The 19,442-nt window shown below is 46.6% G+C and overlaps 1 protein-coding gene across 4 annotated transcripts in view; it reads left to right on the top strand.

Annotated features, from left to right (window-relative positions):
• lipeb (lipase, hormone-sensitive b) overlaps nucleotides 1–16,163 on the top strand; it is an 88,591-nt gene extending 72,428 nt beyond the window's left edge. For 2 of the 4 annotated variants that reach the window (XM_063056718.1, XM_063056719.1), the window contains 2 exons: nucleotides 8,243–8,619; nucleotides 13,635–16,163. In XM_063056718.1, coding sequence (XP_062912788.1) covers nucleotides 8,243–8,619; nucleotides 13,635–13,889 — 632 coding nt within the window. In that variant the 3' untranslated portion in view covers nucleotides 13,890–16,163. The remainder of the gene's footprint in view (nucleotides 1–8,242; nucleotides 8,620–13,634) is intronic. The other 2 variants (XM_063056722.1, XM_063056720.1) reach the window with 2 other exon arrangements.
• Nucleotides 16,164–19,442: the final 3,279 nt, after the last annotated feature.

Below are 19,442 nucleotides of genomic sequence, written 5' to 3'. Positions count from 1 at the left end.
TCCTGTACCTCCTCTCTAATGGTAGTAATGAGAAGAGAGCATGTTCCAGATTGTGAGGGTCCTTAGTGATGGATGCTGCCTCTTTAAGATATCCTTGATTGTGGAGAGAGTGTACATCTTCAATACAAAATAAGCTATCTTAGGAAAATATATAATAATTTCTCTCCCATGTGACTAACTTCTGCAGGGATGGTAGTTGAAGAGTGTATAGTGGGACACCGTGTCGAGTTGATACCTCATGATCCCCAGATCTGGTGCTGTGTGCGTGCGCGCTCCATTTCTGTCCCATAGACATGGAGAGGGCATGGGTTAATCCGCCACACTAGTATGTGGGTGAGTAATAGAATCTGGAGCAGAGGTGAATTGATGGGATTGTGCTGAGACTAAAATGGGATTAGCACGTGATTAATATCAATGGGTGCTGTATGCTGCCCCTAGTGTGGAGGAGAGTGATTGTGAAGGAGATGTGTGGTTATGGTTATGAGTCTATTAGGGATTTATGGAGTATGCCCGCAAGAAAATGAATCTCAGGGTTATATATGATGACATATATGCAATTTGATAATAAATTTACTTTGAACTTTGATAACTGGGTAATTGGGGAAGTAGTATTACTTTGCTATGGACATCTTCCTGTGCCATAACAAGAAAGTCAAGTAAAGATGAGTTCTTTACGAGAGCAGGAAGCAGCATTGTGGTGTCACATCATAGGGAAACAGTCCCTTTGGCCCAACTAGTCCTTGCCAACCAGGATCCCCATCAAGCTGGTCCCATTTGCCCACGTTTGTCCCATATCCTTTGAAACCTTTCCTATCCACGTACCTGTCCAAGTGTGTTTTAAATGTTGTACCTACCTCACCCTAACCTTAATCTTTCCTGTTCAGATACTGTCCAAGTATCTTTTAAATATCATTAATGTATATGCCTCGACCATTTCCTCTGGCAGCTCGTTCCATATTTGGACCACCCTTTGGATGAAAAAGTTGCCTCTCAGGTTTCTATTATATCTCTGCACTCTCACATGAAAGCCATGTCATTTCAGCCCTGTAGGGAAAAGACCGTGTGCATTCACCCTATCTGTGGCCCTCATGATTTTATATACATCAATAAAATCACCCCTCAGACTCCTGCATGCCAATGAATAAAATGTCACCTGCTCAACCTCCATCCACAGCTCGGCACTGGCACCTTTCCTCAAGTAGAGGGTACCAGAGGAAGCCTAATTATAGAACAAGGATTGTCTCATCAGTCTTGTAATGAGATAGGAGCAGGTCAGACAAAAGAATATTGGTTTAAGATGAGGGAAAGAAGTTTCAGAGGGCATACAGGAGATGTTATTTTTATACAAAGAGTGATTGGTACTTGGAATGTCCTGACAGAGAAGGAGGTGGGATCAGATACAATTTCTACATTTAAGAGGAAATTAGACATTTAATCAAGCAAGGGAGGAAGCACAAGAGAATGGAGATGCTGCAGTCTGGAGCAACAGAAGTCAGGCAACAACTGTGGAGGCAGACTGAGGGTCAATGTTTCGGGTTGAGACCCTGCATTGGATCCCAGGTATAGTACGGTGATGGCACAGTTGGTGTAACACTATTACAGCCACCTGGCTTCAATTCCTGCCACCGTATGTACGTTCTTCCCGTGACTGTGTGGTTTTCCTCTGGATACTCTGGTTTCCTCCCACGTTCCAAAGATGTATAAGTTTGGTGGTGTGGACACATTAGCCTGTTACCATGCTGTACCTGTAAATTAAAAGATGTACATGGACCTAAAGCTGGCAAGTGGGATCAGTGTAGATGTGCAACAAGGTCGGCATCAATAGGATGGGCAGAAGGGCCTGTTCCTCTGCTGGTTTCCAGAGCAACGCCTTTGATTAGGAGGACATTTGTAGAGTTGGGGGACAATTTGTTCAACGTGAGATTAAGACTAAGGAAATAGATTAGTTTATCATCACATACACCAGGCTGCAGTGAAATTCCGTGATCATGTGAAACTCACAGAGTAAACATTACAGACTCAGGTTTATTATCACTGACATACACTCTGTGGCCACTTTATTAGTTACCTTCTATACCTATGTGATCTTATGCTGCTGTAGCCCATCTACTTCAAGGCTCAATGTTTTGTCCATACAGAGATGCTTTTCTGCACACCATTGTTGTGATGAATGGTTGTTTGAGTTACTTTCACCTTCCTGTCAGCTTGAACCGGTATGGCCATATCTCCTTCGACCTCTCTCATTAACAAAGCGTTTTTGCTCGCAGAACTGCTGCTCATTGTTTATCGCACCCTTCTCTATAAACTCCAGAGACTGTTGTGTGTAAAAAATAAATAAATAAATAAATAAATCACAGGAGATCAGCAGTTTCTGAGATACCCAAACTACCCGATCTAGCACCAGTTATCATTCCATGGTCAAAGTCACATTTCATCCCTATACTGATGTTTGATCTGAACAACAACTGAACATCTTGACCATCTCTGAATGCACGATTGACTGATTAGACATTTCCATTAATAAGCAGGTGTACAGGTGTACCTGAAGCGACTACTGAGTGTATGTCTTGAAATTTGTTGTTTTATGGCAGCAATACAGTACAAGACATAAAAATTATAATGTTACATAAATTTTGCAAAAGAAGAATAGAGAGATCTTGTTCATGGATTCATGGACCATTCGATGGCAGAGGGGAAAAAGCTGTTCCTGAAATAGTTCAGTGTGTGGCTACAGGCCCAGTACCTCTTCCCTGATGGTAGGAATGAGAAGAAGATGTCCCCGATGGTGAGGTTTCTTAAAGATGGATGCTGCCTTCCTGAGGCACTGCCTCCTGAAGATGTCCTAAATAGTGGAGAGGGTTGTGCCTGAGATGGAACTGGCTGAGTTTACAACACTGCACCCTCCTCCAATCCTGTGCATTCGAGCCTTCATACCAGGCAGTGATACAACCAGAACGCTCTCTACCATATATCCGTAGAAATTTTCTAAAGTCTCTAGTGATATACCAAATCTCCTTAAACTCCTACTGAAGTATAGCCACTGATGTGCCTTTGTGATTGCTTCAATCTGTTGGGCTCAGGGTAGATCTTCTGAGGTATTGACACACATGAACAGTACTACAATAAATAGAGGTGTAAAACAGCAGAGTAGTGCAGATATTGTTGTGCAGTCTAAGAGATGGTCGGGCAGCATGTGAGATGGTCAAGCAGTGCAAAAAGAAACACGTAAGTGATGTAAACAGAATAACTGAGAGAAGTAAATAATCCAAGAACATGACAGCTCCATTGGAAAGGGGATGTGAGAGAGATGATAGTTTCAGAAGTCTGATAGCAACGGGGAATAAGCTGTTCTTGAGTCTGATTGTCCAGGCTTTTGAGCTCCCATATCTTCTCCCAGAAGCTAGGAGCTTACATCAATTGCAGATATTGGCGGCGAAATGGCAGATGGATTTTAATCTGGCTAAGCATGAGGTGGTGTGCTTTGGGAGATCAAGTGCAAGGTGAATGTGCACACCTAATGGCAACACCCCTAACTGCACTGATGTACAGAGGAATCTTGGAGTCTATGCTCAGTTCTCTGGTAATGGCCAGACAAGTATATCAGTTGGTAAAGAAGGTGTAGGGCGTGTTTGCCTTCATGGACTGGACTAAGTGTTAGGAAGTCACGTTGCAGCTGTATAAAAGTTTAGTTTGACTGCTCTTTTAAAGATCTTTTTAAAAATTAGCTTTATATTTGTTACATGAACATCGAAACATAAAGTGAAATTGCATCAACGACCGACACAAAGTCTGAGGATGTGCTGGGAGCAGCATGTAGGTGTGGCCTCAGTTTCCGGCTCTAATATAGCATGCCCACAATTTACTAATCTTAACACCCACATCTTTAGAATGTGGGTGGAAACCCGGGCACACAGAAGAAACCCACGTGGTCACAGGGAGTACTTACAAACGGCAGAAATTGAACCTGACTTTCTGGCACTGTAAAGTGTTGTGCTAACCGCTACTCTCCCATGCCACTTGGAGCATTGTGTCCAGTTGTAGTTGTTTGATTACAGGAAAGATGAGGAGGCTTTGGAAGGGTGCAGAAGGGGTTCAGCAGGTTGCTGCCTAGATTGGAGAATATGTGCTATAAGGAGAGGTCAGACTAGCTCAGATAAACACATCTGCAGCTTCCGAGAGAACGTATTAGGGAACTGGAGTTGCAGCTTGATGACCTTCAACATATGGGGGAATGAAGAGGTGATAAACAGAAGCTACAGCAAGGAAGTCGCCTCTAGTTTGCAGGAGACAGGTTACTGGGTGACTGTCAGGAGAAGGCAGGGAAATGCACAGCCAGTGCAGAGTACACCTGTGGCAGTTCACCTCAATATTAGGTATGCAACTTTATCTACTATTGCTGGGGACAACCTACTGGGGGAAGCCACAGTGATGGGTCTCTGGCACTTGAGACTGGTGCCGTGGCTCAGAAGAGCAGAGAGGTGTGGAGGAATGCAGTGTGGATAGGAGATTCCATAGTCAGAGGAACAGAGACAAGATTCTGTGGACGCAATAGGGACATCCGGGCGGTACATTGCCTCATTGGTGCCAGGATCAGTGATGTCTCCAGGGTGACGGGGAGTAGCCAGAAGTGCATATTTGCACCAGTGACACAGGTAGACAAGGTGAGGAGATCCTGAAGAGAAATTTTAGGGAGTTGGGTAGAAAGCTGAAGGACAGGACCTCCAGGGTAGTAATCTCTGGATTGCTGCCTGTACCACATGCCAGTGAGGGTAAGATGGTTTGGCAGGTGAATGTGGCTGTAGAAGTGGTGCAGGGGTCAGGGGTTCAGATTTATGGATCATTGGGATTTCTTCTGGGGAAGATAGATAACTACTTTATTGATCCCAAAGGAAATTACAGTGACACAGTAGCATTACAAATGCACAGATATAAATATTAAAGACAGGTAGAAAGAATTAAAAAAAGATACCACAACAGTCTAACAGGAGCAGGTCATCACTTCCCCGGCTATAGGTTGACTCATTATAGAGCCTAATGGCTGAGATAAGAAGGATTTCACATAGCGCTCTTTGGAGCAACGCAATTGTCTTAGTCTGTTACTAAAAGTGCTCCTCTGTTCAGCCAGGTTGGCATGCACAGGGTGTCCAGAATTGCAAGGATTTTCCATAGGGTCTTTCGCTCTACTACGGCCTCCAGTGTGTCCAGTTTGACTCCTATAACAGAGCCAGCCTTTCTAAACAGTAAATTGAGCCTATTGGCATCACCCGTGTTGATGTCTTTGTCCCAGCACACCACCGCATAGAAGATAGTACTGGTGACAACAGACTGGTAGAACAGTCTGGAAAGGAAAGGCCTGCATACCACGAAGGACCTCAGTCTCCTCAGGAAGTAGAGGCGACTCTGGCCCTTCTTGTACACAGCCTCTGTGTTGGTGTTCCACTCAAATCTGTCATCCAGATGCACCCCCAGGTACTTACCCCATCCACATCCTCACCATCAATAGTAACAAGGAGCAATGCAGGCTTAGACTTCCTAAAGTCCATCACCATCTCCTTTCTCTTACTGATGTTGAGCTGCAGATGATTCAGCTTGCACCATTTGACAAAGTCCTCCACCAGAGCCCTGTATTCATCCTCCCGTCCTCCCTTTATGCACCCAACTATTGCTGAGTCATCAGAGAATTTCTGCAGATGACATGACTCTGTGTTGTATCTAAAGTCCGAGGTATACAGGGTGAACGGGAAGGAAGCCTCTACAGTCCCCTGAGGGGCCCCAGTGCTCCTTCTAGCCATGTCTGCCACACAGCTCTGAAGCCACTCATACTATGGTCTGCCAGTCAGGTAGTCCATTATCCTGGATACAAAGGGAAGGAACAATCTGTACAGAAGGGACAGCTTACAGCAAAACTCAAGGGGGTCCAGTATCCTTGTGGGCAGGTTTGCTAGGGTTCTCCAGGAGGGTTTAAACTAATTTGGCAGGGTATGGGAACCGGGGTGATAGTGCTGAGGATGGGGTAGTTGGTTTACAAACAAAGACAATCTGTATGAGACTTCTAGCAAGGAGAGGCTGATGACAGAGCAAAATTGCAGTCAACAGATGAGTTGCAATGTAAAAGCGAGACAAAAGCTAAAATGCTGAATACAGGACTGAAGGTGTTATATTTGAATGCGCACAGTATACGGAATAAGGTAGATGAACTTGTAGCGCAGCTACAGATTGTGATGTATGATGTTGTAGGCATCACTGAATCATGCCTGAAGGAAGATTATAGCTGAGAGATTAGCATCCAAGGATACACATTATATCAAAAGGACAGCCAGAGGGGGTGTCGTGGCTCTTTTGGTAAAAAGTGAAATCAAATCATTAGAAAGTCCCAGAGTGTCATGGGTCAGAAATGTGTGAATTTGCCATTAAAGTTCTTGGGAAACTGAAAGGTCTGAAGGTAGATAAATCACCAGGACCAGATGGTGTACAGCCTGGGGTTCTAAAGGGCTGGCTGAAGAGATTGCAGACACATTAATAATGATGTTTTAAGAATCACTAGATTCTTGAATGGTTCTGGAAGACTGGAAAATTGCAAATGTCACCCCAGTCTTCAAAAAGGTTGAGAGGCAGAAGATAGGAAATTATAGGCCAGTTAGTCTGACCCCAGTGATTAGGAAGATGTGGTCTCAGGGTACTTGGAGGTACATGATACAATAGGTCGTAGTCAGCATGGTTTCCTCAAGGGAAAATCTTGGGGAAATCTTGCCTGACAAATATATTGGAATTCTTTGAAAAAATGATAGGTAATATAGACATAGACAAAAGAGGATCAGTTGATGTTGTGTACTTGGATTTTCAGAAGGCCTTTGACAAGGTGCTACACATGAGGCTGCTTAACAGTTAACAGCCCATTGAATTGTGGGAAAGATACTAGCATGGATAAAGCAGTGGCTGATTGGCAGGAGGCAAAGAATGGGAATAAAGTGGGAATATAAAGAGCATTTGATGGCTCTAGACCTGTATTCACTGGAATTCAGAAGAATGAGGGGTGACCTCATTGAAACGTGTGGAATGGTAAAAGGTCTTGATTGAGTAGATGTAGGGAGGATGTTTCCTATGGCGGGAGAGTGTAGGATCAGAGAAATGGAGAGGTGTCCATTTAGAATGGAAATGAGGGATTTCTTTAACCAGAGTGGTGAATCTGTGGAATTCATTGCCATGGGCAGCTGTGGAGGCCAAGCCTTTGTGAATGTTTGAGGTAGAAGTTGATAGATTCTTCATTTCGTCAGGGTATGAAAGGATACGGGGAGAAGGCAGGAAATTGGGACAGAGAGGTAAAATGGACCAGCAATAATGAAATGAAGGAGCAGGCTCGATGGGCCAAATGGCCTAATTCTGCTGCTTTATCTTATGGTCTTATGGTGACAGAGGCTGAGAGGAGAACTGTAAGTTTATGAAAGGCATAGACACAGTAGACAGCTGGTATCTCTTTTTCCCCGGATTGAAATGTTAAGTACCAGAGGACATGTGTTTAAGCTGAGGGGGGCAAGTTCAAAAGAGATTTGTGGAGCAAGAGTTTTTTCTTAACACAGAGAGTGGTGGTTGCCCGGAATGTGCCGTTAGGGGTGGGGTGGAGGCAGATACGATAGAGGTGTCTTAAGAGCTTCTTAGATAGGTACATGAATGTGCAGAGAATAGAGGGATGTGGACACTGTGTAAAGATTAGTTACTTGTTTAAGTACTATTTTAATTAGTTTGATGCAACATGATGGTGCAAAAGGTCTGATCCTGTGCTGTGTAGCCTTCTTGACCATCACACATTGAAGACGTGCTGCGTGGAAGGAATTGGCAAGCCCATGATTTATCAGTGAGAAAAGAGGTAGCTTCCTAGCTGTGCCTCTGAGAATTTCATCGTCAATATCCCACCAGAGATCTCTGCCCTTCCAGACCTTGCTAAAATACCAGCTTGCAGGATCCTGCTGTGTGCAGTCTGACTGCTGGGTCTACCCCCTCCACCGTCCCCTCACACATCGCGTTTTGGCTGCAGGGCAGAGGGAGGGGATTATTCCGCGGGAACGGAGCCTGTTCCTTGCCCCCCCCCCACCTACCTCTGGGCCCGTGGTTGAGGGAAAGGGAGCGGGGTTAATACATCCACGATTCATGCTGTAACTGAGGTATTTGTCTTGTTCTTGCAACTACCCTCCCCCATCTCCCTCTTCTACCCTGACAATCTTTCTCTGCACCCCACCCCCAACAGACGCTCTGAGGAAGAGCTGCTCGGAGGCTGCACTCAGCAGACCGTGCACCAGTGGCTCCCTGCTGGACTCCCAGCATGACTACGTGATGAGCAGGACCTGCGAGGAGGAGTCCAGCCCCTCCTCCAGCGAGGGGGAGCTGGCGGCCGGAGTGGTCGACGGGAGCAGTGGGGCAGGGCCAGACCTCAAGCTGGGTGCCGAGGACGAGGAGGAGGAGTGGACCACCGGGGCATCCAAGTTCCCCAAGGGCTTCCAGCCTCTACGCAGTGGCTCAGGGAACATTGAATTGCGTACGTCTGCCATTGAGAGCAACCCCTTCATGTCCCCTCTGCTGGCCCCTGACCACATGTTGAAGGGACTGCCACCTGTACACCTCGTGGTGAGTGACACAGTGACAACAAAGTGTTACAGTCACAGGGACAATTTCAGAATGACTCACAGGGATGCAGTGTCACAACGAGACAGCGTTACAGACTCTCAGGGATACAGTGTCACAATGAGACAGCAGTACAGACTCACAAGGATACAGTGTCACAACGAGACAGCATTACAGACTCACAGGAATACAGTGTCACAACGAGACAGCAGTACAGACTCACAGGGATACAGTGTCACAATGACAGCATTACAGACTCACAGGGATACAGTGTCACAATGAGACAGCATTACAGACTCACAGGGATACAGTGTCACAATGAGACAGCAGTACAGACTCACAGGGATACAGTGTCACAACGAGACGGCATTACAGTCTCACAGGGATACAGTGTCACAATGACACTTACAGACTCACAGGGATACAGTGTCACAACGAAACAGCGTTACAGACTCACAGGGATACAGTGTCACAATGACAGCATTACAGACTCACCGGGATACAGTGTCACAATGAGACAGTGTTACAGACTCACAGGAATACAGTGTCACAATGAGACAGCATTACAGACCCACAGGGATACTGTGTCACAATGAGACAGCATTACAGACTCACAGAGATACAGTGTCACAACGAGACAGCATTACAGACTCACAGGAATACAGTGCCACAATGAGACAGCGTTACAGACTCACAGGAATACAGTGTCACAATGAGACAGCATTACAGACCCACAGGGATACTGTGTCACAATGAGACAGCATTACAGACTCAGAGATACAGTGTCACAACGAGACAGCATTACAGACTCACAGGGATACAGTGTCACAATGACACTTACAGACTCACAGAGATACAGTGTCACAATGAGACAGCATTACAGACTCAGGGATACAGTGTCACAAAGACGGCGTTACAGACTCACAGGGATGCAGTGTCACAATGACAGTGTTACAGACTCAGGATACAGTGTCACAACGAGACAGCATTACGGACTCACAGGGATACAGTGTCACAATGAGACAGCATTACAGACTCACAGGGATACAGTGTCACAATGACAGCGTTACAGACTCACAGGGATGCAGTGTCACAATGACACTGTTACAGACTCACAGGAATACAGTGTCACAATGAGACAGCATTACAGACTCGGATACAGTGTCACAACGAGACAGCGTTACAGTCTCAGGGATACAGTGTCACAATGAGACAGCAGTACAGACTCTCAGGGATACAGTGTCACAATGACACTGTTACAGACTCACAGGGATACAGTGTCACAATGACACTGTTACAGACTCACAGGAATACAGTGTCACAATGAGACAGCATTACAGACTCACAAGGATACAGTGTCACAACGAGACAGCGTTACAGTCTCAGGGATACAGTGTCACAATGACACTTACAGACTCACAGGGATACAATGTCACAATGAGACAGCATTACAGACTCACAGGGATGCAGTGTCACAATGAGACAGCATTACAGACTCACAGGGATATAGTGTCACAATGAGACAGCATTACAGACTCACAGGGATACAATGTCACAATGAGACAGCGTTACAGACTCACAGGAATACAGTGTCACAACGAGACAGCGTTACAGTCTCACAGGGATACAGTGTCACAATGACACAGACTCACAGGGATGCAGTGTCACAATGAGACAGCATTACAGACTCACAGGGATATAGTGTCACAATGAGACAGCGTTACAGACTCACAGGAATACAGTGTCACAACGAGACAGCGTTACAGTCTCACAGGGATACAGTGTCACAATGACACAGACTCACAGGGATGCAGTGTCACAATGAGACAGCATTACAGACTCACAGGGATATAGTGTCACAATGAGACAGCATTACAGACTCACAGGGATACAATGTCACAATGAGACAGCGTTACAGACTCACAGGAATACAGTGTCACAACGAGACAGCGTTACAGTCTCACAGGGATACAGTGTCACAATGACACTTACAGACTCAGGGATACAGTGTCACAATGACAGCGTTACAGACTCACGGGGATACAGTGTCACAATGACAGCGTTACAGACTCACGGATGCAGTGTCACAATGACAGCTTTACAGAGTCACAGGGATACAGTGTCACAATGACACTGTTACAGACTCACAGGGATACAGTATCACAATGACAGCATTACAGACTCACAGGGATACAGTCTCACAAAGACAGTGTTACAGACTCACAGGGATACAGTCTCACAATGACACAGTGTTACAGACTCACAGGGATACAGTGTCACAAAGACAGCTTTACAGAGTCACAGGGATACAGTGTCACAATGACACAGTGTTACAGACTCACAGGGATACAGTGTCACAATGACAGCGTTACAGGCTCACAGGGATACAGTGTCACAATGACAGCGTTACAGACTCACGGATGCAGTGTCACAATGACAGCTTTACAGAGTCACAGGGATACAGTGTCACAATGACACCTACAGACTCAGGGATACAGTATCACAATGACAGTGTTACAGACTCACAGGGATACAGTGTCACAAAGTGTTACAGACTCACAGGGATACAGTGTCACAATGACACAGTGTTACAGACTCAGGGATACAGTGTCACAAAGTGTTACACACTCACAGGGATACAGTGTCACAATGACACAGTGTTACAGACTCACAGGGATACAGTGTCACAATGATACAGTGTTACAGACTCACAGGGATACAGTGTCACAAAGACAGTGTTACAGACTCATAGGGATACAATGTCACAAAGACAGTGTTACAGACTCACAGGGATACAGTGTCACAACGAGACAGTGTTACAGACTCACGGGGATACACTGTCAGTGTCACAATGACATAGTGTTGCAGACTCAAAGGGATACAGTATCACAATGACACAGCGTTACAGACTCACAGGGATACAGTGTCACAATTATTACAGTTACAAGGACACAATACAGAGTCATAGGAAAACAGTGTCACAGCAATACACTGTTACAGTCACAGCTACACAGTGTTACAGTAGCAAAGCAGTTAGCATGATGATATTACAGTTCTGAGCGTCCGAGTTTGGAATTCAATTCCAACATCATGTCAGGAGTCTCTTTATGTCCACACCGTGAAGTTAATGGGTTTCCTCCCACTGTGCAAAGACATACCAGTTGGTAGGTTAACTGGGCATTATAAATTTTCCTGTGATTATGGTAGTGTTAAATTGCTGGGCGGCGCAGCTCGAAGGGCCAGAAGAGCGTATTCTGTGCTGTATCTCATTAAATAAGTAAGTTACAGTCACAGGGACAGAACAACAGTCAGAAGGACACAGAATTACAGAGAAACAGTGTCGTACAGTCACAGGTACATAGTCACAGTTACACAGAGACACCTCGAGTATTATATGACAACACAGGACATACAGCTCAGAAACGAGCCCTTTGGCCCACTGTGTCTGTGCCAAACATGATGCCAAATAAAACCAATTCACTTCTGCCTCCTTATCCCTCCATTGTCTCTCTAAGAGTCTCTTAAATGCCAATATCATATCTACCACCACCACCGTTGACAGTGCATTCCAGGCACCCACCACTCTTGAGTTTAAAAAAAAAAGCTTACCTTTCAGTTTTCCTTCTCTTAGCATGTTAGCATTTGACATCTTTTTTATTGAGATACAGCACAGAACAGGTCCCCCCGGCCCTTCGAGGCACACCACCCAGCAATCCCCCGATTTAACCCTCGCCTAATCACAGGAAAATTTATAATGGCCAATTAATCTGCCAACTGGACTGTGGGAGGAAACCAGAGCACCCAGAGGAAACCCATGCAGTCACTGGGAGAACGTACAAACTCCCTACAGTCAGCGGCTGGACTGCCTAAAAGACTGCTGTTCACTCTATCGATGCCTCTCATAAATTTATAAACTTCGATCAGGTCTCCCCGCAGTCTCCACCGCTTCAGAGAAAACAACTCAAATCTGTCCATCCTCACCTTACAGCACATGCCCTCCAATCCAGGCAGCATCCTGATGAGCTTTTTCAACACCCTCTCCAGGAGTGGTAATAGTTATCACAACATACATCTTTTTGTGGGATTTAGCCTGGGGAGTTGAGTATAGATTCAGGATTGAAGATCGTCTGATGTCGTTCCCAGTACACAAGTGTAAAGGAGAATGAAGTAAATGTTACATTGGGTAACAGGTGGGACATTAGGACATTTACCTGTCAGGGCACTGAGTGGAGGAGTTGGAACATAAGTCATTGGTGAGACTGCCTCTTGGAGCTCTGTGTGAAGGTTTGGTTACCCAGTTAAACTGGAAAGAATGCAGAAAAGATTTACGGGGATGTTGCCAGGACTACAGGCCCTAGGTTGCACAGAGAGGCTCGGCGACCTGGTAGAAATGTTTACAATTATGAGAGGTGGCAAGTAACATTTCTTTCCCTTGGGTAGGTAAATGCAAAGCTTGGGGTGCAAGTTTAGGATGAGAGGGGAAAGATTTAAAAGGGACGTGAGGGGCATATTTTTCACCCTGAGGATGGAACGTGCTGCCAGAGGAAATGGTTGAGGCAGGTACATTTGTATCATTTAAGAAGTATTTGGATAGGTACATGGAGGAGTAAGGGCTTAGACTGAGGGATTGGAAAGGCATTGTGGTCAGCATGGACTGGATGGGAAGGGTCTGTATCCATGCTGTGTTATTTCTTGACTCTCAAGTTTCAGCACTGATCATTCTCTCATCCACCCTCTTCTGTCCCCCACCTTCCTCTGCCCCTCCTATTCTCAATCTATCTTCCTCACATCCCTGCCCCTCCACACTCCATCTTCTTCCCCTCCTTCCCATTTACCCCCAATCACTCCCTCCCCTTTCCTCATCACCCCTCTCACCTCCCCATCCCCCCAACCTTTCTCCCCAACTCCCCCTCCCTTCCCAAACTCCCTCTTCCCGCCCCACTCGCACTTCCTCTACCTACCCCCTTACCCCTCACTCCACTCCTTCCACCCCACCTCTCTCCCCTCTCCGCCCCTAGGCCTGTGCACTGGACCCGATGCTGGATGACGCGGTGATGTTCGCCCGGCGGCTGCGGGCGGTGGGGCAGCCGGTGTCCCTGCGAGTAATAGATGACCTGCCACACGGTTTCCTCAGTCTGGCCCCGCTCTGCCGGGAAACCAGGGACGCCTCCCGACTCTGCGTGGAGAAGATACGCGAGGTCTTGCAGGACCAAAGCCGACCCCCAGGTCACGAAGCCGATCGACTGAGAGATGGGGCTTTGGAAGATAGATAACCCTTCCCCTTCGGCTCATCAGCGTGGACCCTACCCCCAGGTGCAGGCGACTGTGAACAGCCGAGAGACGGAGATGCGCCTCGCGTCCCGGGGTGCCAATGCTCGCACGGAGGCGGGTTTCGACCTCTCCCGAGCTCCGGCCGCTGGGCGCTCCTGTTCGTGAATCGCTGTCGAATTCTTCTGAGACACTGGAGAGAGACTGTGAATGCAGGAAATCTGGAGCAACACCGATACATATACACACACACACACACAGTCCTGCATTACCTCTGCGGGCCAGGCAGCGTCTGTGGAGGGAACATGGATAGGCGACGTTTCGGGTTGAGACCCTAACTCGGGACTGTGTTGCTCGGTTCCTGAATAAAGTGGGATGGGGTTGGGAGCGTGCTGGAAATGCGCTCGGTCCAAAGTACCAGACCCTTCCCTGCGCTCTACAGCGGGGCAGTGACACACTAATTCATTGAGTCCCTGCTTGACCTCCCTACCTGAGACGGGGGGAAAGGGAGTGGGCATGCGGTTAACCCCGGACTAACGCGGGCCGCTGCTATCGGATACAAGTCCGTGGTTCTGTGTGTCTGTGAATGTAGCTGTGGCGGTTCGTCTGTGTACGCCCATCCTGCTGCGTTTGGGCTTCACACCTCTGTCTAATGGTCTGTATGTGTGTGTCAGTCTGTGGTTCTGTTTGGGTGGACACGTGCGAGTAAGCGTTTGTCTGTTTCTGTCTGGCTCCGCATTTAACTGAGTGCACTCGCTTGTGTGCGACTGTATTTGCACCTGTGAATCTCTTGTCATTTGACCGAGTCTGTGTTTGTCTGTTTGCGAGCCTGTCTGTACTTCAGTCTGTGTTTGTCTGTGCATATCGGCGTTTTACTGAGTTCATGTTTGCCTGCACTTCATTGCGGTTCTGTGTGCCAGTGTTTCATTGTGTGTGTGTAAGCCCGTGTACGTAATTGTGTTTTAAGATCATAAGAGATGGGAGCAGAATTAGGCCATTCAGCCCATCGAGTCTACTTGCTTTTGAACGCTCGATTCCACGTGGGTGTTTCTCTGTTCACGAGCAACAGTTAGGTCGGTCGGTCTCTCTCTCTCTCTCTTTCGCGCACACACACACACACACACACTCACTATCTCTCTCTCTCTCTCACACACACACAGTATGGAGGTATCCTCTTCTAGGCATGGTTTGTTTTCACGTCGTCCCCCCCCCCCCCCCGGAGCTCACTTTCATGCTGTATGGGTTCCAGTAGACGCCTGATTCAGCGTTTCTCCTGATGTCTGCGAACGTCACTCTGTGAATGTAGGGATCTGACACTCACGCTGCTTTTTTTACGTGTGAGTTCGTCTGGGGGGGCATGAACTTCCGCACGTGTTTATCTGTGGAGTTCTTGTCTATGTGTCTGTGAGCATTGGCGTTGCATACTGATTATTGGGGACTTGTATAAAGTTGAAACAATTTTGTTTGTAATACTTCTGACTTTGAACATTCTGTGCTGCCTGAAGCCTCTCCCTGTTGATGTATGTGTCTCCTCTCCCACCTCCACCTTGTGTGTGGTGTGGAGTTTGCATGTTCTCCCTACGAACACATGAGTTCCCCCGGGTGCTCCCTCCCATACTCAACGATGGTCTGAGTTTACTGGCATCCCCTGCGCACCTGAGACCCGGGATACCCAGACCTCGGTATAGGGATATCCCACCAACTCCCCTCTCCCGCCCATTGCACCGGCAGGATAAAGCGGATCGGGTCTCCTATCTCTGATGACGCTGAGACCCCCGGTCGATCTCCGCTGGGCAGGGAAACGTCTCCCGCCCAACACCACATTCCGAATCGGGCGCTCCCTCCCAATCCGTAACGGGGTGGAGGGTGGGGCGAGGTTTCGCGGGGCGGGAAGAGGGAAAACCTCGGGAGCTCGGCGGAGGAATTCGACCGCCTTTGCATCTGGCTCCTAGGAATCTTAGAGTGGAGGGAGCGGGTTATCCATTGAGAACTGGGGCTGCGCGCTCGGGGACCCGGCGGCGAAAGGAGAATCCCACCCCCTTAAAATTAAAAAAAATAACTACCTCAGAGATTCTCGCTTCATCATCAGCTCACTGCCTCCTCCCAGGTGAACACCCCAGAAGGTGGGAAAACGGGCCGGGGGCGTGGAAACAGGCCAGTGAAAAGCTGTGGTTGTAGGTTGAACATTTGTACATCAAAACGGTAGGGGAAGGAGGGAAGGCATGAGGAGTAAAGGGATAGATTAAATGGATCAAGATTTCGAATGAATGGATGGCGGGCGAGGATGAGAAAGGGTGCACGAGCAGGTCCAGCACTGGCTCAGGAGGAGAGTTGGCACTGGGCTAAACTGAAAAATGTCACCTCAGTTTGTGTGACGTGCGATAATCGACTGTTTCAGTGTCGGTTAATGTGTGTGGTGTCTGGGTAAGGATAAAGTTGCTCCTCCGAGAAGAAATTCCCTGCTGAGAGTCTGGGGCAGTCGGATCTGCGCTTCCCGATGCGTCGGTTACGGGGGTTGAGATGAAGGAGGCCAGCAGCGTTCATTCCAGAGGGAGAGGCTTTGGAAAAATGTCAGGGGTTATTTGAATTTTTTCCGGGGCTCGTTTTAAAACTTGGCCCTTCTGAAAGAGCCATTGGCAAAAGGAAATATCCTTGATCGAGAGGATACTGCTGGAACCTCGAATAGTGTTCTCAGAATAATTGAAACTGCAGGTCGAAATTACAGACGTCAGAAATTCAGACTGGACACTAGACACAAGTTGGCTATAAGACCATAAGGTATAGAGCAGAATTAGGCCATTTGGCCTATCGAGTATGCTCTGCTATTTCATTATGGGGGATCCATTTCCCTCTCAGCCCCAATCTCTTGCTTTCTCTCCGTAACCCTTCATGCCTGACTTCTCAAGAGTCTATCGATTCAAGTCTCTGCCCAAAATGTCCATTGTTTATCCATTTCCGTAGATGCTGCCTGATCTGCTGATTTCCTCCAGCATTTTGTGTGTTTCGCCTTGGATTTCCAGCATCTGCAGATTTCCACGTGTTTTAAAAATCTCTCAGCCTCCGCCCTAAGTACACCGAATGGCGTTGCCTCCACAGCGCCTATGGCAACGAAATCCACAGATTCACCACTCTGGGTAAAAAAAAAAAATTCCTCCTCCTCTCCGTCCTAAAGGAACGTTCCTCTATTCTGAGGTTGTGGCCTCCGGTCCTAGAATCCTCTAGCATAGAAAATATTCTCTCCACGCCTTTCTATCAAGGCCATTCAATAGAGAATCCCCCCCCCCCTCCAATTTATCTGAATTCCGGTGAGTACAGGTCCAGAGCCATCAGCTGGTCTTCCATTCACGAAACCGTTTTCGTGAATCTCCTCTGAACCTTCTCCAATGTCAGCACATTCTTTCTTAAATAAGCGGCCCAAAACTACTCACAATACTCCAAGTGAGGCCTTATCAGGTGTCCTTGCTTTTACATTCTAGTCCTCTTGAAATGAATGCTAACATTGCATTTGCTTTCTTCACCACTGACTCAACCTACAAATCGACCTTTAAGGAATCCTAAACAAGGACTCCCAAATCCTTTTGCAGCTCGGATTTTTGAAGTTTTTCTCTATTTAGAAAATAATCTGTGCTTTTATTTCTACAACCAAGGTGCATGGCCATACACTTCCCAACACTGTATTTCATCTGCTAGTTCTTTGTCCATTTTCCTAATCACTCTAAGTCCTTCTGCAGCCTCCCTGCTTCCCCATCGCTCCACCTGTGCTCATATCGTCCACAAACCTGGCCACAAAACTACCAATTCCATCATCCAAATCATTGACATATAAACGTAAAAAGAAGTGGTCCCAACACAGACCCCTGTGGAACACCACTAGTCACTGGCAGCCAACCAAAAAAGGCTGTGCCTTTATTCCCATTCTTTGCCTCCTACCAATCAGTCAATGCTCCAGCCATGCTAGTATCTTTCCTAGCATGTTAAGCTGCCTCGTGTGCAGCACCTTGTCAAAGGCCTTCTGAAAATCCAAGTACACAACATCCACCTGCTTGTTATTTCTTGAAAGAATTCCAATAGATTTGTCAGGCAAGATTTTCCCTTAAGGAAACCATGCCAACTTCAGTCTATTTTATAATTTTTTCGGGGTTTCATTTTATCATACCCCAAAATCACATCCTAAACAATTGATACCAACATCTTCCCAACCACCGAGGTCAGACTGACTGCCGTATAGTTTCCTTTCTTCTGCTTCTTTCCCTTCTAGAAGACTGGCGTGACATTTGCAATTTCCCACTCCTCCACAATGATGGCAGAACATATTGATTCTTGAAAGATCATTACTAATCCCCACAGTCTCGTCAGTCACCTCTTTAGAACCCTGGGGTGTAGATCATCTGGTCCAGGTAATTTATCTAGCTTCAAATCTTTCAGTTTCCTATCCACCTAGGAAGGGCAACTTCACTGACTTGTGTCCCTGACACTCTCAAACTTCCAACATACTGTTTCCAGCATACTGTCTTCCACAGTGAAGATTGATGAAAAATACTTATTCAGCTCGTCTCCCATTTCCTACCCACTACCTCTCCAGCATCATTTACCAACGGCTCAATATCTATTCTTGCCTCTCTTTTACTCTTTATGTATCTGAAGAAATTTCTGGCATCCTCTTTAATAGTATTGTCTTGCTTAACTTCGTATTCCATCTTTTCCCTCTATAACTTTTTAGGTGCCTTCTGTTGGTTTTCCCCACTACTTTTTATATTGACTTTGACTTGCCATGTCAGCCACAGTTTTGTCATTCTGACTTTATAATACATCTTCTTCTTTGGGATGTATCTATCCTGCACCTTCTGAGTTTCTTCCAGAAACTGCAGTCATTATTGCTCTGCCCTCATCCCTGCCGGTGTCCCCTTCCAATTAACTTTGGCCGGCTCCTCTCTCATGCTTCTGTAATTATCTTTACTCCACTGCAATACTGATACATCTGACTTTAGTTTTTCCCTCTCAAATTGCAGGGTGAATTCTATCGTATTATGATCACTGTCCCCAGAAGGTTCCTTTACCTTAAGCTCTGTAATCATTTCCGGTTCATTGCATAATACCTAATCCAGAATAGCTGATCCTCAAGTGGGTTCAACCATCTTATAAACATTCTGCAAATTCCCCTTCGTGGGATCCAACACCAACCTAATTTTCCCAATCTATCTGCATATTGAAATCCCCCATAACTACAGTAACATTGCCCTTTTGATATGCCTTTTCCTTCTCCTGTTGTAATTTGTAGCCCACATCTTTGCTACTGTTTGGAAGCCTGTATAATACTCCCATCGGGGTTTTTTTACCCTTGCAATTCCTTAGCTCTACCCTCAAGGATTCTACATCTTATGATCCTTTGGCACCTCTTACTAAGGACTTGATTTCATTTTTTGCCAACAGAGCCACCTCACCCCTTCTGCCAACCTGCCTGTCCTTTCGATACCCATCTGTATCCTTGGACATTAAGCTCCAAGCTATAATCTTTCAGCCACGACTCAATGATGCCCACAACATCATACCTGACAATC

The sequence above is a fragment of the Mobula hypostoma genome, chromosome 8, assembly GCF_963921235.1.
Source record: "Mobula hypostoma chromosome 8, sMobHyp1.1, whole genome shotgun sequence".
Classification (NCBI taxonomy): domain Eukaryota; kingdom Metazoa; phylum Chordata; class Chondrichthyes; order Myliobatiformes; family Myliobatidae; genus Mobula; species Mobula hypostoma.
This window is presented reverse-complemented; position numbering and strand designations above follow the sequence as displayed.